Source organism: Nipponia nippon, unplaced genomic scaffold (assembly GCF_047370975.1).
Source record: "Nipponia nippon isolate SJK-2023a ecotype South Korea unplaced genomic scaffold, ASM4737097v1 scaffold_14, whole genome shotgun sequence".
NCBI classification, from domain to species: Eukaryota; Metazoa; Chordata; class Aves; order Pelecaniformes; family Threskiornithidae; genus Nipponia; species Nipponia nippon.
This window is the reverse complement of record NW_028262330.1, coordinates 13,629,234-13,652,599: the sequence shown is the minus strand read 5'-3', so window position 1 is coordinate 13,652,599 and position 23,366 is coordinate 13,629,234. Positions and strand designations below refer to the sequence as shown.

Here is a 23,366-nt window from a genome sequence, read left to right as displayed (position 1 = left end):
GGAGAAGCTTTTAAATGAAACATTCTCTCAGAGTAAATTTGTAAAGGAAATAGGAGGGGAGGAAAGGCCGTTCTCTAGAAACATGATCTCTGCTGATAATCTCTGTGCAGCCGCTGGCTTCGTGGCAGACCTGGGCGAGGGGGAGGAACAGGAAATCCAGGAACAGAGGGGATTTTGGAAGGAATGTCTGAATTCAAAAGTCCAAGCAGGGGTGAATATTTTGGCTGAAGTATTTTTTGACAATACTACTCTTATCTCCTGTGTAGCTGTGGAAGTGGTGCACGCAGAGACAGTGTTACTGCTGCTATCCTAGAGGTGGTAGACTGAGGAGCAGGGGGAAGTGACAGGTCCACCTAGCCAGCAAAGACAGAAGAACTCATGTTCTCCACTCCCCTGGCAGCTCTCCAGCCATCACGCTGTGTGCGGGTCCTTCGCTCTGCTGCGTCACACCCTGGCCGAGAAGCCGCGTCTCCTCCTGCAGCCGGCGTGGGCTGCGGCATAGGATGCTGCACGACCCCCGTAGTGATTGGCGCTGCGATACAGGCCCAGAGAAAACAAAGTGTTAATGGCTTTTTCATCGGTCACCTCGTACTGGAGAGGAGGGGTATAACCTTAGAAAAGACTTCACCCAGCACAGTGTGACTGTGCTATCTCACTTGCTCATGTGAATGACTCACATCTGTGCTCTTAGACTGAGGTTTTGCAGCACTGAGGTCACCTTCTGTGAGCTCCCACGTGCCCAGGAGGAGATCCAGAAAGCTTATGAGGCTTCACTGCACATAAAAATCGAGATCCACATGAAATTAGACACCTTGCCTCTTTAGCAGCCAGTAGAAGAATTTGGTGTCACCAAAGGGAGATCGCTGTCATCTAAGGGAGATCGGTGTCACCTAAGGGAGAGCCTCCCAAACTTCCCAGAGGGCAGAGCAGTAACACCAGCCAGGAGGAGTGGGTGGGTGTTCACATCTGTTTGGGGCTCCAGCACCTACTGTAGGGCTGCCTCTTGGGCACCGAGGTCTGCTCGAGCACCAGCACGGCGAGTCCCCCCGAGGACAGTCACCTCACAGAGCAGGGCTGCCTCTTTTCTGGGAAATGGTGGTCATGTCCACAGGGCTGGTGGTGAGCATCTCCTGGGGAGGTGAGCGGTCGGGCTCTTCTCAGCCTTACTGGGTCCAAACTGCCAGCCCACCCCTGTAGAGAAGTCAGGGAAGGGGCTCACAGGAATAAAACGTGTGGAGGTCTCAGCGAGCAGATGAGAGGGAGCCGCACGCAACATCCTCGCACTCTGGGGGAGGAGGAGACAGGAGAAGCAGGTCCGAGAGCCCAGCGAGTCCAGTGCCTCCTCGCCTGCCCTGATCTGTGCCCATCGCTTGTGTCCCAGCCTGGGCTATGCTGTGACACTAACGCTGGCCATCGCTCCATGCCCCGGTTGAGTGTGCGAGAGGCCTGTGCAGGGGAGAGCCCTGAAGGAAGAGCAACTTGCTTTCCACTGTAGGAATATTGAGAAATCCAGCAATGTGAAAAGTGAGTGACAACATTTTCCTTTACTGAACAGCAGAAGAATTTCCCAAACTAGTTATTTATGGTCCTAAAGATGGTTTCTATTGCTGTTGCACAACCCTGCAGGCAGCTGTTCAGAGGCATCGCTCCTCTCCTTGCTGTGGCTTGGGTTTGGAGTTGGCCCCGAGAGCCCAGTCACTCGGGCAGTGACAGATGCTTCTCTCCGCGAGCACTTGCTGAGCCCCTCGCAGGGCATCGCCGTCCAAATGAGAAAGCCATGATAATGGGGTCACCACCACGGAGGAGACAGCATTTTTGTCTTGAGCGTCCTTAAACAAATACACATGTGGTATTTTGGTTAACACAGCAGCAGAATAGCGTGCTAGGGAGCTGCGGCTCTTGCGTGCAAGACTCCTATCCAGTTTGTGTCAGAGCAGTGAAGGTCTGTTAACTGGCTGCCCTGCTTCATAGCTCGCTGGGTGGTTTGCAGATGAATTTGGCGCAGATGACACTGCAGCTGCACCCCGCACAGCCCTGCTGCCAGATGTGCGGTGCTTGACCTTGCTCCCGCCATCAGCCAAAGCCAGGGAGGTCCCTGGACTTCATTTCACACGTTTTTTAGCGCGAGCAGATAGTCTCCAACGGAGGCTGGCAGCTTCCATCTCGCATCCCTCTGTTCCGGTGGTTGGACAGAGGGAGGGTTTGTACTGTGCAGATTTTTTTCTGCTTTTTGTATTGCAAAAACTTAGCTCTTTCTGATCGTTCTTTGCTCCTGGTAACCTTTTATTTTCTTTTAGTTTAGGGATGCATTGGCCTAAGTAGCACACAGGAGTTTGTTATGTACATTTTAATGCCACGTAGGCAGTTTTGATTTTGCAGTGCCTGTGGGATACAATTCCCTGACTATATAACCAGTGAAAATCCATGTCTGAGCTTCAAGAACCGGGTTTTCCCAGAAATGCTACTGTGCTCTTTAGCTACATGAAACAGCCAAAGACTGCAGGGAGTTGTGCGTGCATCTGTCCTTGTGTCGCACACCGACTTGCGTGTGTTTGCTTAGCTGGGGGTTTGGAGGAGAGGGAGGCTCAGTGCTGCCCACGTCTGCTTGTTTTGCAGTCAAGACGCTGGTGCTCAGGTGGACGCTGAAATGGAGAGAAGCCCCGTGGCAGCCTGCACCTTTTTTTGAGTCATTTGTACCCTGCCTCTTCGCACCACCAGCTCGTCCAGTGGTGGGTCTCCATCTCAGCCATTTCCTTTCCTCGCTTGCGCTTGGCGTTAGGAGGACACCTGGCACCAGCCAGGCTTTGTCTGCAGCCCTCGTTCCAGGTCCCTGGAGTGTGACGTGCTGACTCTTCCTTCGTTGGTGTTAATTGCTCCCATGTCATCTACATGGAAAATTCCCAGGATTCTTTCTGCTCTGTATTTAGACGGGATTTATTTTGGTCCATCCTGCTTTCCCTTTAACTGTGCCACCACCGTCTAGGGCCAAGTCCCTGTTGCTCTGTCTGCGCTCTGCTCGGTTGCGGTAGCAGGCTGCCCCTGCGTGGGTGCCTGGGACGAGAAGCTGTGTCTCACCAGTGCCACCTACCTCACCAGTTCCTGTAACACACAGCCTTTTGGTACTTCATGTCCTGCCCGAAATACCTGCTCTCCATGCAGTCTCGTAATTCACTGTGCTGCATGGAAAGCCAGTCCTTCTTCTGCAGTCCATGAACTGCTCTACTCTGCTGCGGCACACCCCTGCGGATCTGCGGTGTGGGAGTCCTGGCACGGGCGAGGCCAGCATCCTCATAATTTTGCGTGGCCCTGTGCTGGCTGGTCCCTGGTGGCAGCCTCCAGGCGTCGTGATGCATCCCCAGCAGCGTGCAGGGCCGGGCCGCCCACTGCCGTTCCCACACACCAGCGCCTGCTGCATGGGTGACGTGCCCCGCGGTGGTGTGTGTGGGACTAAAGAGAGTCTCTTGTCACAGGGGGGTCCTTGTTCCTGTGAAGTGACTCTGATTTTCATGGTGGGAAGGTACGTGCCAGCTGTGGAATCCATCTTCTGTTGCCAAAATGCTTATGGCCTGGCATGGATAGCGGCCATGCCCCCGGCGAGCTGCCTCACTGTGGGGCAGTGGCCTGCAGCACAGGTAGCATTGACAGAATCACAGAACCATAGAACCTCAGAGTGGTTTGGGTGGGAAGGGGCCTTCAAAGATCATCGAATCCAGCCTCCCCTGCTACTCACCAGATCAGGTTGCTCAAAGCCCCGTCCAGCCTGACCTTGATCACTTCCAATGATGGGACATCCCCAGCTTCTCTGGGCAGCCTGCTCCAGTGTCCACCCTCATGGTAAGCAGTTTCTTCCTATGTTCAGTCTAAACCTACCCTCTTTCAGTTTAAAACTATTGTCCCTTGTCCTGTCACTACAGGCCCTCGTAAAAATCTTTCTCTGTCTTTCTTATAAGCCTCCTTTATATATTGAAAGGCTGCAACAACGTCTCCCTGGAGCCTTCTCTTCTCCAGGCTGGACAACCCCAACTCTCTCAGCCTTTCTTCATAGGAGAGGTGTTCCAGCTCTCGGATCGTTTTTGTGGCCTTCTCTGGACCTGCTCTAACAGGTCCATGTCTTTCCTGTGCTGGGGACCCCAGAGCTGGATGGAGTGCCCCAGGTGGGGTCTCATGAGAGGGGAGCAGAGGGGGACAATCCCCTCCCTCGCCCTGCTGGCCACGACGTTGTTGTGCCTGAGGGACAGGGAAGGGATAGCTTGATGTGCTTCCCACCCATTCTTGCTGCTGGCTGCCAGAACCAAGAAGACAGGAGGAGCCAGCAGCGTCTGGCAGGAGGGCTCGGAGGCAAGAAGATGGCATGAGAGCTTTGCACAGAGGGAAGGCAGGACTGGTGTCGCAGGGCTCCAGTTCCAGCAGCACGGTTTAGCAGTGGACTTGGCAGTGCTGGGTTAACGATTGGACTTGATGATCTTAAAGGTCTTTTCCAACCTAAACGATTCTGTGATTCTATGGCACTGGGTGTACCGCTGGGCTGACGGAGTCCAGGCTGACGGGCCTGAGACCCGGGAATGCTGGAGGGGCTGTGTGGGGGCCATAAGCAAAGAAGGCTGTTGGGGGAGCAGGTCCATCACGCTGCCCGTGGCATTGAGACAGGGCAGGGTAGACGCAGCACCACTTGTGAGCATGATTGACGAGAGTCCCTGGAAACTTCTTTTCAGCCTGTAACCTTCTGTGCAAGGAGACAGAGGAGGTGCCTGCTGTGCCACATCTAATGCTGGTCTGTTGTTGATGCCATGGTCTTCTATCCACCTTCCTGCTGCTGGCATTTTCTGTTTGCTTTCTCATGAATATTTTGCACTGTTCACAGAAGAGAGCATTTTGACTTTTTTTGTACCCATTAGGTGATGTTATTCCATGTGTTACTTTTGAGCAGAGGACAGCTTCGATTTATGAGTGTGAGCTCCAAGTCTTGTCCTTCCTGAGCCTGAGCCTGAGTCAATACTCACCCACAGGCTCCTCCTTGAGATGTTTTGCGTCTTACTGAAATGTCCAGTAACCTCCTGAAACATCCAAGAGAGCATCCACATCCTGAATGTTTGCTGCTTATCAAACCATCCTCCCCCCAAATAAGCAAGTAGCAGAGACTGGGAGTAGACATTTTCCATTGAGATCGTCACCCCTCTTGCTGTTTTCACATACTTTTCCCATTCTCTCAGCTACAAAATTGTGCAAAAATTGTTGTTACGTTTCTGTTCCCCATGTTTAAAGAAATGGATGCTTGTATTAGCTATTAATTCCTTATTAATTGATTTGGTAGTCTGTTGATATGGTGTACCCAATATGGAAAGACTGAACTCATCCAGCAAAGGCGGGATGCTGGGTTGTGAGCAGTTAGAAGCACGGGTTTACCTGTAATGTAAATGTGATATTGTTTTTGACTGAGCTATAAGATGAGCATGTGAAGAGCTGATGGTAGGTTTAAGAGAGTTGAATTTTAGTAATTTTATTATTTTGCATCCCACCGGAATTATTGAAAAGTCCATCCAAGTCATGAGAGGAATAACTAATACATGAGCTTAAGATGAATGGGAACTATAACTGAAGGATAAGAAAGCAAAGCAAAGGGCAGACCTAGGAGGGTGGGAAAGGCAGCATGTTCAGGGTATGGCCTTTGAAGCCAGCCTGTTTCAAAGCAGGTACTGTAACTGGAAGGATGATAAAACACTTCAGTGGCACTGGGAAGGCAATGTACCATGTACTGAGGTGTAGTGGACACAAGAAGGTTGTAAGAGAAGCCACATGTAGAACGACTGAAGCTTGGTGGAAACTTCTTCTCCCTTCTCTGTGTGAGTATGCATGGGTGGTGGCCTGGGCAAGTTTCCTTGTTGGAGAAGATCCTGGTGACTGAGGGAATGGGAGAGGTCTGGAAGTGGTCGCAGCTGGGGCAGCTGTGTGTAAGTGGTGGGCTGCCAAGAGGAGAGCTGGCAGCATGGCCGAGCAACCAGAAATGCCATGAGGGTTTGGGGGCTGGGAGGTTTTGTGGCAATGCCTTCTCATGCGGTGGTCCACTGGAGCGTTGAGGTTGCACTAAGGGACTTTGTTCGCTGCACGGCGCTCAGCTGGCACCTGCCATGAAATTGTATTAAAATGTAGCTTACAAAGCAACCGGGGCTTTCATAGTATTTCCTGTACCTGGTAATTTAGTATTGTATTGCAATTCAGGTCTCTTTGTCATTGTTGTAGTCAAAACTGAACGAGACCCTGTTTCTTTTGACATTTTAATTATTACATTTTTAACAAAAGAAGGCAGAATTGAGGTTTCTCATAAAGATGACATGCAAAGCATAAAGATGTTTTGTGCTGGTTCACCTCTCTGGATAACTTGCTCTTAGGTGCAAATCACCCATGTCCGGCTCAATATTGTTTTCTATGGAAAACTTTTTGGATGTCTGAAGACCTTGTAACATCACAGTTGCCTTCAAGGGATGCCCAAAAGCTTGTAAAGAAGAGCTGTTCTTAAAATGCATTGTTTTTAATACCTCCTGAGGTTTAGCAACGAGCAGACAGTTGGGAAGAAGCGTTCTGATAGACGCTGCTAAACCTCAGTTCCCCGGGCTGCTGGATGAGAAGATGTTTATTCCAGTTCTTATGATTCCCTAGGGACAACTTCGCTGGAAAAACAGAGAAAGCAAGACTTTGTGTTAAAGACATCCCAAAGTTAAACAAAACTAAATAAATAGACAGTAACAGTTATTCAAGCTGCTTGCCCTAGCAACAAGTTTGCCTCCAGAGCTGTGCCAGGCTCTGCCCAGCGGGACAAACTTAGAGTTTTTTCTAAGTCTGCAGATGCTTCTCATTCCTTCCTGCATGGCGCAGTGTTTGACTGGTCCTTCTTCCTCTTCCAGCCTGAAAGGATAGATCCCAGCGCATCCAGGCAAGGCTATGATGTCCGCTCAGACGTCTGGAGCTTGGGAATTACATTGGTAAGTGAGGGGGGTTTAAACCCTCTGCTGTGCAGTACTCTCTGGTGGGTAGCCTTGGTGCGCTTTGCAGGGTGATGGAGGTGGTTGGTGTGAAACACGTGCTTGAAGCAAAGCCCAGTGCCGCTGCTGTGAAGCATTTGCATGTTGTGATTGAAGTGGGCATCTCCTGGCTCAGAAACAATATAAATCCCTTCAAGGCAGATGGCTCTCCTGGACCGCTGAGGATACATTTAGCTGCAGCTATGTTTTGCAGAGAAAGAGATGTGAGCAGGGAAAAGGTGTTGGATCATAAATGAATTTTGTCTTCAAAATCTCAGATGAGAAGGGATGGTGAGTGTGGTGGTGCAGAACAGAGCATCCAGCCTGTGCAAATAAGCCTCTCAGAGCCCTTGGCATCTGGTGTACTTTGGCTGTGCAGAAGACCTCAGTTAATCTTGGATCCTGGTTGCTGATTCCTCTCTGGCTTAACCACAGCACTGCTGGGTGCACACACTGGTAAACGGAAAAGATCTTCGCTTCTCGAGGTGGTGAAGGAGAAGGGAAAGCAGAAGCAATAAGTATGAGCTGGTAGCTTCTGTCTTCCCCACTGGCGTTTTAAAACACTCATTTTCAGTGTCCTGCGAGGAGCAGGGAGTTGGACTGGGTGATCCTTATGGGTCCCTTCCAACCTGAGATGTTCTATGATTGTGTGGTTCTCATTATCCATTTCCTCTAGTGGTTGTTAGGATGCTCGGGAAGGGACTGGAGGATTTTACTCCCCTACCTTTGAACACCTTAGTAAGAGCATTGGTTCACTTTATAGTCAGTGGAGGAAAAGACATTGTCAACATGAAAGCATGGCATAGCCAGGTTAAATCTGGAGATGCTTCTGACGTAGGCAACACAACTTACTATTGGGTAAAACTTTCCCTCCTCTTCTCTCACCTGAGCTTTGTCTAGGGAATGGGATGAAGAATCTCATCTTAGTCTTCCTTTTGAGGGATTCAGGGTCCTTGCAGACATTTTCTTACCCTGCTTGAACTTACCTCGTGTGACCTGCCGGGTGCTGTTGCTGTCTCTCTGCAGTATGAGCTGGCCACAGGGCGATTCCCCTACCCCAAGTGGAACAGTGTGTTTGACCAGTTGACACAAGTAGTAAAAGGAGACCCACCGCAGCTGAGCAACTCAGAGGAAAGGGAGTTCTCCCCAAGTTTCATCAACTTCGTCAACTTGTGGTAAGTGTTTCTGACTGAAAGCACTTGGAATTGGCTTGTTTTGTCATTGCTAGGTATTTGGCAAGGGTCGCATGCCAAGCACGTCCTAGCTTAGTTTCGCATTCCTGCGCCAATGTGAGGGTGAGGACCTTTCGCATTTCACTGGTTTGGAGGTGATGGGAGACTTGTCTGGGTGGGGGCTGAAGGGCAGACCTCTGGAAACTGCTCTTCAGGGGAGGGATGAGGAGAAAACCTCTGAGAGTCTGTGCTCAGGAGAGGCATGGTAAGACCCATGGCAGGAGGTTTGTGTGACCAGGTAAAGGCCTGTCCTGTGCATCCTGTTCTTGGTACGACACAGCCTTGGGACAGACCTGCTGTTTGCCCTTTCTTCTGCAGGCAGAAGCCTGAGACACCTGGCAGTGTTGTCTCGTGGCTGGGCAGAGGATCTGTACCGGTCCTGCCTTTTGCCTGGCAAGGCCAGGAGCCTTCCCGCCCAGTTCTGCTCAGCACAGCGACTGTCAGGACCTGCAGCGAGTGGCTTGCTTGGTGGTTGGCTTCATGTCTTGTGTCAATCATAGGTCCAGATCAAGACTAGAGATGGTTTTCTGTAGAGCAGGGGCTCTGCAGCGTGGTCAGTCTTGGATGGAGAGTGTGCAGTGTTTGCGCAGGAGGGCCTTGGGGCAGTCCGTCTGCCTGCCGCCTGTCTGTGCTCCTGCTTAGGTTAAGGGCTGATGGTGAATTTTCTGATGAAGTATTTTTCTAACAAAATGTGAAAGGTGGTCAACATAATTTCATTAATCTAATACTGAAGCACACAGAAGATCCATCAGTGTGACCTGCATTTGTCTTTTGGGACCTTCTGCCCTGGGCAGACCCAGGTGATGGATGTCCCCAGCACAGGGGTGTCCATCTCAAAGCTCTGTGGCACAGGCAGACTCGGCTCTAGATGATTTTAACTTTCAAGAGGTTTTGTTTCAGGGTTTTCCATCTGCTGGAGATGTTTTTCGGATTTGGATATTACTCTCTTTCAGAGTTCTGAATTTTTATGGAGGCCAGGTTCCACTTTCCAGCTGGCTGTAAGGAAGGCCTGGTTATTGTCTTCGGGCTGCAGAAAATAGAGCAGCAAAACCGTTTGCTGCTCAAAAGAAGTTTCCGTTTTTCAGTCAAAAATGTTGTAGTATTTGGTTAGAAAGTCAGAGTTGCTTTCCCCATGTACAAGCAACAGTTTGTTTCCCACGTGGTTCTCCGTAGAGATGCCGTATCATTACAGAGTTTGCAAAGCCAGGACCTTGTTCTCCTGCCCTGTACGCGCTGGTGAGTTTGGCTCCAGATCACCCAAGGGAGGAGCCTGCATGGCATCTCTGCTAAAGAGCAGCATCTTTGGCCCATGGGGCTGATGGGGTCAGGTCGTGTTTCCAGCCCGTTTACCCCTCCCAGGGCCTGCTGCTCTGGAACAGCCACGACGCATAGGGCGCGGGGCAGTTTTCAGTCTAATTCTGGTTTTTGTTTAATCTGGTTTTGTAAATAATCTGCCTTCTGCCTGGAATATTTATGATGTCTTCATAGCAACACTGTAATAAATATTTCTCTTAATAACCTTTAGTTAAGTGCAAACAATAATCTTTGGCATTACTAAGCAGGCAGGTGAGTCTCCAAAAGGCTGTGCTTTTAGGTGATGGCGTAAATCTCCTGGGCATTACCCTACAAATGTGAATCTAATAATCTTCTATTTTTGTGCATTCAAAAGTCAGGAAAAATGTTGAAAGAGAGTCCTGCAGCATTGCTGCCTGCTCGCCATGATAGATCAGTGAGGAAAGGATATTTTTGTTAATGTTAAAAAGTTTCTGGGATATTTTTTTTTTTTTTGCAATTTGCTTTGGATCCCAACAGCGCTGTGAATGCCTGGGTGGAACATTTTTTCCCCTTCAGCCCACCTCCCTGTGTTAGATGCTTATCTGAAGTCACGCTCCTCCTGGAACTGCTTACCGTGATTCAGCTTTCTGCTCCAGGGTTTGCAAAGTATCCAGGCTCTGCATCTGGCGTTTGGGAGCCTGGCGCTGGCAGCTGCAGAGCTTGCCGTGCTCGCAGCAGAGCCGCGAGCTCCTGAGGTCCGGCGTGCCTGGGGAGGAGATCAGATGTTCCTGCGAAGGAGCTGTACGGCACCTGGTGCTGCAAACGGCCGCTCCAGACACGCAGCTTCACGTCGAGCTGGAAAAGAAATGAAAGATTTCTAGGACTGCTTTATGAAAGTGTGCATGGAAATTTCAGAGCAAACCTTGGTCTGTGAGCTGAAGTTCTGACTAGTTGCCTTAAAGGCGTTGTGAGGAGCATATTTGAACCCCCAGACTTGCTGAGGTCAGAAAATGAGTTGCTGTTGGGCAGTGAAAGCCTGAAGCAAAGATGCTGGTGCAGCAGCTGCAGGATTTTTTTCCCTCTCTGCCCCTGTGCAGGTCACAGGACAGAGCAACGCCGGGTGTGCAGCATTAATTACCCTCTGCTTCTCCAAATAATTTGAGGCCACACTGTAGTAGTGCTGGAGCTTGAGAAAGGTCCAGCCAGGGCCTGTGGGGATGGAAATGCAGCTGTTGGGAATTAGACTTAACTCCCCTCGTCTGGGGAAGATGCTACACCTGCCCTTTCCCTGCCCAGTTGTGTAGCTCTGGCTCCCAGGGCAGGGAGCCCCATTGCCAAGCCCTGTCCCGCAGCCCCTCTGCCTCTGGTCCCATCGCCTCTCCTGTCCCCCACCGTGTTCCCCCTGCTGCAGGGGCTTTGGTGGCTGTTGCTGCCACCTGCGGTCCCCCTGTGCTGTGCTGGGGTGGTCGAGGTGCCAGAGGAGCCCTGCAGGAGGGGACGCTTTCCAGCCAGCCGCCCGTGGGCAGCCGCGTCACCTCTCCTGTCCCGTCCTGGCAGCTGTGGCCTGCTCAGTGCTGCAGGTGCCACCAGTGCCAGGGATGAGCCGGGAGGGCCCGGCAGCCTGGACCTGGCCCCACAGAGTGGTTTGGCTGTCTATTCTTTGCTACAGCCTCGGCCCCTGCCCACCCATGCCAGGACGATGGTGTGGTACCTCTGTCCCCCGTCTGTGCCCTGGCAGGCAGCGCTGGCTCTCCTCTGCCCCTGAGCCCCGCTGCCCGATGGATGGAGCACAGGCCAGCTGCTGCTGCCCAGAACTTGTGGTTATGCTGCAGTCAAACCCGTTTCCGTATGGAGGCAGCGGCAGTCGGGATGGCGTTCCACCTGCAGCTCCCCTGGGCTCTGACCCCCGCAGGATTTGTTGGTGGCCGTGCTGCGGTTCACCCATGTGGGGAGCGGGGGGGTGTCCCTGTGGTCGCTCACAGCACAAGGATGGTTTTTCCAGAAAACAAAAGGCGGTGAATCCCACCGCGACAGCAGTAGATTCAACATCATGTCCTGTAAACATTTGCATTTGATATCTGTAACAATTTCCCCAATCCCTCCTTCTCCTAATTCTCTTTCTGCTTTCTTTAGCCTTACAAAGGACGAGTCCAAAAGGCCAAAGTATAAAGAGCTTCTGGTGAGTGCAAAGCATGGCTGCCCACGCTGGCCATCGCGGCTGTGCCGGTCACACAGCGGGGCTGGGTCGCATGTCCGAGGTTGCTCCTTGTCTTCTCGGGCCATCAAGGCAGGGTGTTCAGCTCCGCAGCCTGAGGAAGAGCACCATTCCGTGCCGCTGTCTCTGGCCTGCGGTTGTGACGATGGCTGAGACCATTAGTGTCTGTACATAAACACAGGAGATCAGCATGGGGGGAAATGCCCCGTTGCAGTGGATCGATGGTCCCTGCAGCGGGCAGGCTCGGGCAGAAGCATGCGGGGTGTGCTACGGAAATGCTGCCTTTGCTTGAGGTCCTGGTGCCTTGCGGGAGCCCGGTCGAATTGCTGGCCAGCACTGTCATGTGTAAGTGCCTCCAGAGCACAGGCCACGCAACGCAATGGGATTGGGAGTGCTCAGGCAAAAGTGAGACCTGTAAGAGCACGGCTCTGGAGTAGGACACCAGCAGAGCCTGTCTGTGGTGAGGGGTCCTAAAGAAGGAGTGCAGCAATGCTTTTGGGTTGGCAACCATGTGCCTTCAAGGAGCTCTGACCATCTGGAGGCCACCTCTTCAGGGGATGTGTGAAACCATGCCCTGGGTCCCTGAGGGTGGTGGTGTGATATGAAGGAGTTGACCTGGTGTCCTGGCCCAGGGAGTCGCCGTGTCGTTACTTTCCAGCTGCTCTGAGTTGGGTCCAGTACGGCCTCCTGGGCAGAGCAGAGGACCAGGGTTCAGGAGAACTGGGTTTGGGTCCAGATCTCCTGTTTGACCTCCGCCAGCCATGTCTTCCTGTCACTCCTGTCTCCCCGTTGCTGACAAGGCTGATGATGAAACCTCTCTTGACAGTATTATTTCAGTACATGTCCATCCTACAAAGGAGCAAGGTGCTGCTAATACTGCACCCTCACTGCCTCTTGCCCAGCAGTTCCTGACACTCCTGGAGTCCTGTCCCACCTCCATTTACCATACGGATTCCCTGTATGTAAAAGCCATGGACCAGGCTGTGTCCTCTTTTCCTACAGCCACCACCGAGCCCTGTGTTCTTGCGTCAGGCAACTCCGTACACCAGGCTTTTATCTGGGGTAGCCAGCATGTGTCAGAAGGGAGAACATAACCCTGTTGTTCTTTTATCTGATTCCAGAAACATCCTTTCATCCTGATGTATGAGGAACGCACAGTGGATGTTGCATGCTATGTTTGTAAAATCCTGGATCAAATGCCAGCAACTCCCAGCTCTCCAATGTACGTCGATTGATATTGCTGCTACATCAAACTCTAGAAAAAGGGCTGAGAGAAAACAAGCTGTAAAGAATTTTCATCACATATTGCAGTGTTTTTAATGCTCGCCCAGACACCATGTGCAATAATATTGGTGTTATTTCCATCCTGTCTGTATACTGTTGTCACATATAAAGTGCATCCTTGTAATACCTGATCACACAGTGTTAGTGTTGGTCAAAGAGAGACCTCATCTTGCTCTTTTGTGGACATATTCATGAAATGTGGAAATAAGTACATTTATTTGTTGACCGTGATTGGATAGCACCTAAAATTCATTTCTAGACTCAAAACTTGGAGACTTCTCAGCAGCTACTGGAAAGATTTTTCTCTCAAACTCTTCCAATTGTTGTTTCAAGTAATAATAAAAAGCAAACAAACAAAAGTTAGGCGTTGTCTGTCTGAACATTAAAGAGACTTTGCCTGGAGGGAGAAGAACTTGCTTAACCAACGAGATGCTTTGCCTTCTGGAGCTAGAAAGGCAAAGGAGAATTTTATTCTTCACAAAGTGCAATAGATTTACTGCTATGAAATTCTGTTGCTTTACAGTCGCAGTGTACTTTCTGGGGACAGTGTGCTCAGCTGAACTTCCTGTTAAAGAGAGATCATGTTAAATATAGTGAATATGTCTTTACCAAAAATATGTCGCGTTGAAAGAGGCTAACATTAAACTATTCAGAGATGGGACATAATGTATTCTTTCTCCTTTTACCAAGCCAGCCACTCTTCACTCTTAACTAGGTGTCCTGTAAATTGTTACCTGGTAAGATAAGACCTTTGACCTGAAGAATTATTAAACTACTCGATTGAATTTAACCTGCTTGTGACCTGATTTATAGCTGCACAGTGCTCACCACCAGCTGGCTTTGCTTTGACTTCGACAAGTGCCGTTCATAAAGTCTGCAGCTGTTTTAATGAGCCACAAACGAATGTCTGGGATTTCTAGCCAGTGTTTCTCTCGTTCTTCACTGGCCCCAGCCCTGATGCTAGCTCCTTGTCACTGGCCCCGAGACCAGCCCGCAGTGCTGCCGCCGCCCAGGCCAGTGTCCCTCATGAGACCAAACCTCAGCGCTTCCTTCTCGCCACAGCAAGCAGGATGGCGGGGATGTCCCCCGCCGCGCCGGGGCTCTGCCCGCCCCACTGCTGCAAGCATCACGCTCTGCTTCGCTTGCTGGAGACCTTCGTCACCACCTTCTGGGCATATTAACCTCTTTTGCAACCCTCCATAGCTCTTGTTACTGCACCTAGAGCGAACCTCACTGAGTTGTTTGGTGCAGATAGAGAGGAGGTGGAGATGAGGCGGCATCTAACACCTTGTGAGCTGTTGGCTGACCCAGCGAGGCCGGGCAAGCTGTCATCTTCTGGCCATTGCTGAGCAAAAAAGCGTATCAGTTGGGTTTTTTAAAATTTGGCATATTTTTCAAAGATTAATTTTTCCTGAGAACTTTTTTTTTTTCCCAAAACATTGCAGTTTTCAGGCATTTAGTAGCATACCAGGGATAAAATGGAGGCTGCAGGGTCTGTAATTTCCACTTTGAGTTGTCTAGTTTAGGCACTTGGTAGGACTTCATCAATGTTAGAGCGACCTACTGTCAAAGCTCTGCGGCAAAACCGGACCCAGGACGCAGGGGCTAGAGACGCAATGGGAGTGAAAACACGGCGGTACTGGCAGGATTCCCAAGGAAGGGGCTTCCCACGTCAAACCAATGCTACCAAGCGCAAACTGGGCTGATGTGGGAGCACTGGAGACCAGCACGTCCCTGCCCCAGCTGCTCGGTTGGGAAAGGAGAGAGCCGAGGCCGTGCTCGTGTGGACACCTGGTGCTTCTCCGGCCGCAGAGGTGACGCCCTTGCGTAAGGCTTGCGGCACCGCGCATCTCCCGCTCGGCTGTCGGAGCTGGTCCCTCTGGCACCGAGGCTGACGCCGATGTGATCCCGTGGGGCGCAGCGTGCCGGGCCGGGCAGGGAGGTGCAGTCCTTCTGCCCTTCCTCCGGGCTGCTCGTCAGGCGAGGCAGTCACTAAAGTCTTCCCAAAACGGACACGGCAGAGCTTTCTGAAGTAGCCCGTCATTCCCAACAGCTCTGATTAATCACGTGGAAGGATCAGTTGAACAAGATCCGTAGCGTATCTAAAGCGGTAATTCTCCCCCCAGCCCCGTAGCCTCAGAAAACTCGGCTTTTCTCAGGCTTGGCGAATGCCCGCAGCTGTCATTCATCTCAGCAGCTTCAGCCACCCGAACCGGGTGCGCCGGTCTCACGGGGTGCTGGCTGGGGGGACTAAACCAGATCCAGTAAAGACGGGTGCATGCAGAGGTGCTCTGCCTCTGCCCCCACCTCTCCGACGTTAAAGTCTGATTCACATCTCCCCAGTGACAGGGAGCCCAAAAACCTTTCAGAGGGCTAACACTGAGATGGATCCTCCCAAAAATCAGGTTCCCTCCAAAGCAAGCAGCTGCCTTGCTCTGCGCTTTGGGCACGGCTGGGGTCCATCCTCCGCTGCGGACCCGTCCAGAGCTCGTCTTTAGCAGCGTGACCAGTTGGCTTTCGACGGATGGGAAATGGAACCAGGAACCTTTGAGCTGCCAGTGATAAAGCCAGGGTTGAGGTGCTGTGGCATGGGTGGCTGTACAGAAGGACAGGTTTAGCGTATTAAACATAGATTATTATAAACTATTAATGGTGCACCATTTATTACAATGTATCTTTATTAAAAAAGAAAAAAAAAGGTGTATAGTGTTCAGAAGCTGTGAAAATAGTGTAAGAACTGTACATTGTGAACTCTGGTTATTTTTTTTTTCTTGTACCATAGAAAAATGTATAAAGATTATCAAAAAGCTGATGTTCAGGGATGTTGCCTTATTGTCTGTAAAATGGAGCTCAGGAACATAACTGCTTCAAAGAGCTTCAGAGTATTTTATCCGGTATCCTGGTTTGACTTCCGCCTCTATTTAAGATATTATACATGGATCAGAGTGTTTATGTAATAGTTCTATCCTTTTGCCTGCAGGTCAGTTGTAATAAAACTAGGATGCGACTGTGACCTTGTTATTTTCATTTTGTAAAAGGTCAGACATGAATGGGAAGATTCATTAAAAGCTGTTGAAATACCTGGCTTCCAGGCCCGTCCTCCCGGTGGAGGCAGCTGTGCAGAAGAAAAGCAGCCTTCGGAACTGCTTATGCTAAATTTAAAAAAGTGCAGGGAGACCTGGATATATTTTCTTTCTCTGGAAGACTGCTGAGCCCTCTGTGCTCATGGGGTGCCTCTCAGGTGAGCCCTGTTTGCTGCAGAGGGAGGTTCTGGTGGCTCAGGACACCTCGTCCCTGCGAGGAGGGCAGGCGGCCGTGCCCACGCTCTGGGGAAAGGGCAGCTGATGCTCACAGCCTCGCAGGCTTCTCTATTTTTGCAAGAGCAGTCAATGTCTGCAAAGTCCAGATGAGCTAAGGGTAGTTCCTACTGCCAAGTCTCCTGGTGCTGGGACAAGCGTCTCTCCTGCCTGGAAGCCACAGAGGGCTTGGAGACTGTCCAGGCAGGTGGGCAGAACTGGACCGCAGCAGCCTCACTGGGAGAGAAGACGGTGTTGGGCAAGAGGGGCCAGCCATGAGTGTCTATAGTGCTTGGCTTGATGGCGCCGCCCCAGGAGCACCCGATTCAGTGAAGGGGAGCGCCAGAGCAGACTGGCAGGGATCATTGGTCATGCCACAGCTCAGGACCAGAAGTATTTGTGAATGGGTGGATTAACCTGGCATTGGCTCTCGCGTTGGCTCCTTGGAGGGTGAGAATTGTGTCAAGAGAAGGGAAGGCAGATAACGGAGCTGAAGAAAGTCTTGCTGTGTCGAGCTACACAGTATGAAAGGTTAGCGGTGGTTGAAGGCCGTCAGTTTGCATAAATTCAGTGTTTCCACCACATGAAGCTTTTTCTGGAAGGTTCCTGTTGCCAGCACAATACTTGGGATATTTTGAACCACCTGCTGTCCCCACTGTTCATCCAGAATCCAAGATCCCTGATTGGGTGATCTCCAGGTAGAAGACAAAATCCGACCACACACCAGGGAGAGCCCTTTCCTGTGGGCAGATGCAGGAGGACCCAGCTCCTTACCTTACAGTGCCTTTTTCCATGAATCGGAGCTGCTCTGGGATTCTGTAGGCACTGCAGCCTGCCTTTGTGTCCTGATATTTGTTCTTGAAGAAGCTGTCAGAGCTGAAGGAGCCGACAGAAGCCGGTGGCTGGATGCGAGTCCACCTGTACATCCCTGCACTGGGTATGCCCATGCTCTGCAGGAGGGAGAGGATCCCTCTCATCTCTTTTCCGCTGTGACTCTGTGGCATGCAGAAGGGACTGTATTTGCGGTCATTTCAGTTCCTTTCAGTTGCCCCTTGTTGAACTCACGCTCAGTTTTTCCTCCTGTGGACTCTTTTCCTTTCCCGTTTGGACTTCATTGCCTTCACACCACCTCCGTTGTCATTGTGTCACTGCTGAGGGTGGTACAGAAAACCTCCGACCCACATCCCAGATGCCGCTAGTGTCTAGACAGGACCCAGACCTGCCCAGTGCCACTGTTGCTGCTCCTTTGAGCCCTTGGACAATTCCATCTTTCCTTGCTTGAGTGACATATGATGGCTTTCTCCAACCATGGGCCTGGGAGTCCTCCTGTAGGCACCATGACCAGGTCCATATCGGTCGACTCTGGCTTCTTCCTCTGTGCCATCACATGGGCTCTGAGGCTGCCCTGGTTTCTGTGCTCAGCGCCAAGGCTGAGGAGCAGATGTTTGAGCCAGCCTCCAGGTAGACCTCGAGCCGTGGACCACTCTGTGCCCAGTGGTCCAGGCTGGCACCTCATACCAATTCCTTACACCTTTATGCCCACTTGCATGGCTGAGGCGCTTCTCAGATCTTCACCAAGCATTAAATAGCATCCAAAAAAGCATACTGTGCTCTGTTATGATTATTATTTTTCTGTGGAACACCAAGACCAGCTCTGAGGTTTAGATGAGTTCAAACTCATCCCTACCTGGACCCAAGCCATACGAATGCAGATGTGCATCACCACCTATTCCTGTCAGGAGCACTTTGAGTTGTGTGGTCTGTATTTCCACTGATCTTCTGCTTGGCTTCCCCTAGCCTTCATCCCAGCCTCTTGTCTCCTTTGGTGGCCAGGTAAGTTTAAATGAAGTGCTCAGGCCTGGGTTAATACCATAGGTGCTGCTTAGAAAAAAAAAAAAAAGGCTCCATTTTCATAGAATCATAGAATCGTTAAGGTTGGAAAGGACCTCTGAGATCATTGAGTCCAACCGTTACCCTAACTGCCAGGTCCACCTCTAAACCCTGTCCCTAAGCACCACATCCACACGCTTTATGAATACTTCCAGGGACTGTGATTGCCCACTGCCCTGGGCAGCCTGTGCCAGGGCCTGACCACTCTCACTGTGAAGAAACTTTTCCTAATATCTAATCTAAACCTGCCCTGGCACAACTTGAGGCTGTTCCCTCTCGTCCCATCGCTTGTTCCTGGGGAGAAGAGACCGACCCCCCCGGCTCCAGCCTCCTTTCAGGCAGTTGCAGAGAGCGATGAGGGCTCCCCTCAGCCTCCTCTTCTCCAGGCTGAGCCCCCCCAGCTCCCCCAGCCGCTCCTCCCCAGCCTTGGGCTCCAGCCCCTGCCCCAGCCTCGCTGCCCTGCTCTGGCCACGCTCCAGCCCCTCCATGGCCGCCTTGGGGTGAGGGGCCCAGCGCTGAGCACAGCATTCGAGGGGCGGCCTCACCAGCTTTGACTCCTGATACAAATCACAAGCATGGTCATTGCTTTGCATGTGTGAAAGGTCCAGGGAAAGAAGGGTGGCTGCTCTGATGCATAAGAAAAGAAAGCATCTCCTGAATTTTTCCATTGTGTTTAAAGCTGTGCAAGTGCTTGGAGAACAGGATGAAGCACAAACTCCCTCTTCTGGAGATAAACGGTGCCACTGTTGTATTGGGAATAAAATCGCAGAGCAGGCTGGCGGGCTGGCCCGTGGGGTGTCTGCCAGACAGGGTGTGACCAAAAGCCATTATCTTTGCATAAATTCCAGATGGAAGGGCTGGGCAGGCCCTGCTGCCAGGAGACAGCCTGCATCTCCAAGCACTTGCTGCTTCGACCTGCAAGCCTCTGCCCAGCTGCACCAGAAGAGCTGGGTGCAGGGAGGCTACTCTGCAGGCGTAGCTGTGCTGACACTCCCAGAAGCGCGTGCAGGCTCGGGCAGTGGGCAGGGTGAAAGGGTTTGGTGTGTATAGAAAGGCCATCTACTCACACTAGAGAAGCCGCGCTTGCTTGCAAGGTTGTACGTATTAAGTGTGTGGTAACTGTGTGCATGTCCATACTTGTGCTTCTGTGAGTGCAGACATCAGGGCTATGCTGAAAACCATTGAAGAAGCTGCTTTGTGTGAGCCTGACATCTCGTTAGACACCAGACACCATGCCCCATTGTCCTGTCCAGAGCACTTCTGCTCTGTCCCTTCTTTTCCCAAATTTGATCCATGCTCGACATAAGTCAGCCACCTCAGACAGAAAGACAAGAAGCGAAATCTGGATGCCTGAATTCTTTCTGTGCCTCTGAGAAAAAAGTTTACTTCAATGGCTGATTGTGGGGGCAGCTCTGTCCCTTGGCCAGAGAGGAGTACAGCTTGTTGGATAGAGATGGAGCCAACCGATGCTGCAGCAATCCGGATTATGTTCAGTCAGATTATTTTAAGTAGAGGAGGAGATCCTGCATGACCGTCTGAGGAAAACAGGTGCTCTCCAGATTCAAGATGGACTGAGAACCCATCTGCTGCAGCACACTGGTAGCTCCATGGACCGATTACAAGTCTTCAGAGGCTGTTGGGTGTTTCTGAGAAGACAGAGCTTCAATATGAGGCCCACCAGACATTTGTAGAACTGGTTCATGAGCCATTCAGTTTGTGACCACCTCTAATTCTGCTGTCCCAGGAGACACACTGAAATTTCAGTGCTCCACAGAAGCATGACCCGGGAAGGCTGCTCCATGCGAGCAAGCACACCCTGGCCAGCTGAAGATGCTTTAAGAGAAAAAAATACCAACACACGGAGAAAACTGTGATGGGTACATGGTTGGAAGTTGTAGCGCAGCCTTCTGTATAGTGCAGACCATGGCCATTCCCCTGGTTCCCTGCACCAGGATCCTGAGTTTGTTCCTCTTTCTCCCGCTGCACCTAGGTTTGAGCTGGAAAAGGAGGAGGGAAGCAAATCAGGAGGGAGGACAGCAAGATTCAGATCCTGGGATTCCATACCACAGTGATTTCCTGAAGACATTTGACTCTGATCCCAATTTCAAGAGGTCGGTGGAAACCATCTCGAAATCCAGCCAATTCCCGTTTCCTGCAGCTGAAGCCACCTTTTTGACGGGATCACTGCCACCAGTGTGTGATCTGAATGCAGGGGCATTTCCAGCAAGGGATGCCGGAGCCACTTCTTCGCATGGTGCTGGCTGAGGTTGGCACCAGGAAGGGGGGGGGTTTACTTGGATGGGAGAGGTTCAGGCATCCCCCGTGAACATGTTTTCTTACCAGATGAGCAAGGCAGGTGATGATCCACGGTCTCGCCTGAGGTGCTATGCTTTTGTAGCTTTGAGGCCCAGTAAATACGGTGCTGCTGCTGCTATGAGGCCACAGCCTTGTGCTAAGCTAGCAAAAGGGGTCTCAGGACTCGTCAGGCCTTGCCTGAACTAGTCTTAGCCTGCCTGGAGCGTTGCTTTAGCTTGTTTAGCTGTAATAGCAATTATCTAATGACAAGATGATCATTACTTGCTTTGTTTTAGCTCTCCTACAATTGTGTGATGTAACACAGTCTTGTATGTGTTTTGTAACTAATGGCTAGTTATAATGAGAAGTTCTGTGCATAAGTAACTATCTATACTTCCATAGCAAAATGCATGTAGAGGACTACAGGCACGGGATGACAGCAGGGGCCTGAAGGAAGAGGCACAGGATGATGCCAGAGGCCCCAGGGCCATAAGCATCTCAGAGGGTCCGTGCATGGGTGAGGAGTGGCCCTGGTCCCCCTTGAGTGAGTCTGGGTGGGAGGGGGCGTAGAGACTCTGGGTTAACTGGCCAGGGAGGAGCAGAGGGATCTGGATGGGTGGTGGGCAGCAGTGTGCTCGGAGTGGGGTGAGTGTCCCGTGCTGGCGAGCAGGTACGAGGGGCTGTACGTGCTGGTCTGGGGGCAGCGAGGGATCCGCATGGGTGATGAGGTGCAGCTGGAGAGGGCTGGAGGATGCTCTGGGTGCGGAGGTGACACTGGGGTGCAGCAAGGGATGCCAGGGCTGCTGGTGTGGGTGTCACAGGGTGATGGGGTGTTGGTGGTGGGGTGGTGGAAGGCACTGGCAGCTGTGGTGCTGGGCTCAGGGGCTTTTGGGCTCCCCCATGCTGCAGGGGTCTGCTATGGGCACATGCAAGTTCCTCCCGCTGCCGCCTCTTCATCCCACACACGCCCGAGGGCACAGGGTGCCCCCGCTGAGCCCAGAAGGGCTGAGGAACAGATGTTTCCCCATGCCACCTGGGAAACTGTGCCTAAAACATGGTCTGTCTTGACCTGGGAGCTGGTGGAAAGATGCTGTTGACATCTCAGTGCCTCCTGTGGAGGAAGCATTGGATGGCGCGCTGAGCCAGGCATCTCACATTTAAAAATCTTGCCAAAGGCATGAAAAATGTTATTTGACTCTTGGAACATTTATTTGCTTTATATTTCCTGTATTTTTCAGGCAGGAAGGCCCAGGGAGAGTGGGACATCACTGGGATCCTCCAGTGATGGAGGCTTTTCCTTCATCAAATCCAGGCTTTGACAAGAAGGAAAACCCTAGGACCCTAAATCCCTTGGGACAGCCTGTGTGGGAAAAACACCCACACGCTGAAGGCACTAACTCCTCAGGGTGTGGAGAGTACAGTTCATCAGCAGGCACTGAGCAAAAGAAGGCAGAGCATCCATGGCCTTGCTCTGACACAGGGGGTGCCAGGAAGAACGAGAGCTATCCGAGATGCAGGACACCACGGCACGGAGGCAGGGTTACGAAGCAGTAGGGAACAACCCTGAAGCTGTAAATGCGAGGGACTTGCAGCGACCGTTGGGGTCAGGCTCCGGCATCCCTGCCTGGGAGGGCAGGAAACTGAAACACCTCCCAAATGGGACCCAAGGGTGATGCCCGGCCAGCAAGCTGCTGGGGAGCTTCATGGTGGTGGCTGAATGTGGATGGGGCTTTGCAGGTGCTTCTCTGGCCAAGGCAACGGGAGGGGAGGGCAGGTCCTGTCCTGCCAGCGCAGCCCATGCTTTCGAAGGAGGCTGCTCCAGCGGGGCTGGAAGACTGACGGCCGGGGCAGAGCTGAGCCAGGCAGCGGAGAAGCTCTGCTGCAGGTATCACTTGGGGCCTGGAAGGAGACCTCAGGAGACCACCCAATCCCTCCCTCTGCCCCACAGCAGGACCTTGGTCTGGACTCAGCCTCCCCAAATGCTCTGGTCCAAGCCTCGGCACCTGACAAGCATCTCTCCTGCGCTTTAAGGCTGTGACTCCCTGTTCCGCTCGCCCTGCTCTTTGCCTTTTACAACGGGAGACTGGCAGCACGTCCTCCCAGCTCCTCTTCTGCAGGCTGGACAACGCAGGCAGGCTTTCCTCAAGGGCAGGTGGGCAGGTGAGTGCTCCAGTCCATCGGTATTCCCGAAACAACCCTAGACTGAGGCTTGTCTTCTCTTTCTCTGAGTAACCATATCTTGGCTCAGTCCAGGCACTTTATCACATTTGGTTACAGAGTTTAATTTGGTTACAGAGTTTAGTTTAGAGATTAAAAGATGTTTGTAGGAACTAGTTGTTTTTTCATCTACATCTTTTCAGATTCACTTCTGGATTGTTTCACCTTTTAAGCCCATCTGTGGACACACAGGCAGTCCCTCCCTGCAAACAGATGGGTGAATGTCCTGGAAACCCTTTTTTAATCAAAGGAAAGACACGATGAATCTGGAAACAGACACTAATGGGTACGGGGGAGAAGGAGCCAGGGTCTCCCCGGGAAGAGCTCTCCAGCCTGCCTCTGCCACTCGCCTGCGGGCAGCGGGAGGTTCAGCTGCGAGGGGAGCTCTGCCCGTGCCCACCGTCCGTCCAGCAGCCCACCGTCCGTCCAGCAGCCCACCGTGTGTCCAGCAGCCCACCGTCCGTCCAGCAGCCCACCGCCACTGGGAGTTCAGCTGCTGGAAAATGCAAAGGGGTTTGGGCAAGGTGCCAACCGCTGCCTTTGAAGGGGACACTGACCCGAGGAGCAGGGTTTTGCAGGAGAACAAAGCGAAACCAAAGCCAACAGAAGAAAAAGCCTTCAGAAACAGGAGACTCCAGCTAGCTTG

General features: G+C 51.8%; 1 protein-coding gene across 5 annotated transcripts in view; it reads left to right on the top strand.

Annotated features, from left to right (window-relative positions):
* MAP2K4 (mitogen-activated protein kinase kinase 4) overlaps positions 1 to 16,035 on the top strand; it is a 104,870-nt gene extending 88,835 nt beyond the window's left edge. For all 5 annotated transcript variants that reach the window (XM_087751330.1, XM_087751331.1, XM_087751334.1 and 2 more), the window contains 4 exons: positions 6,900 to 6,977; positions 8,043 to 8,191; positions 11,657 to 11,702; positions 12,860 to 16,035. In XM_087751330.1, the coding sequence (XP_087607456.1) occupies positions 6,900 to 6,977; positions 8,043 to 8,191; positions 11,657 to 11,702; positions 12,860 to 12,973 (387 nt within the window). In that variant the 3' untranslated portion in view covers positions 12,974 to 16,035. The remainder of the gene's footprint in view (positions 1 to 6,899; positions 6,978 to 8,042; positions 8,192 to 11,656; positions 11,703 to 12,859) is intronic.
* The last annotated feature ends 7,331 nt before the right edge of the window (positions 16,036 to 23,366 follow it).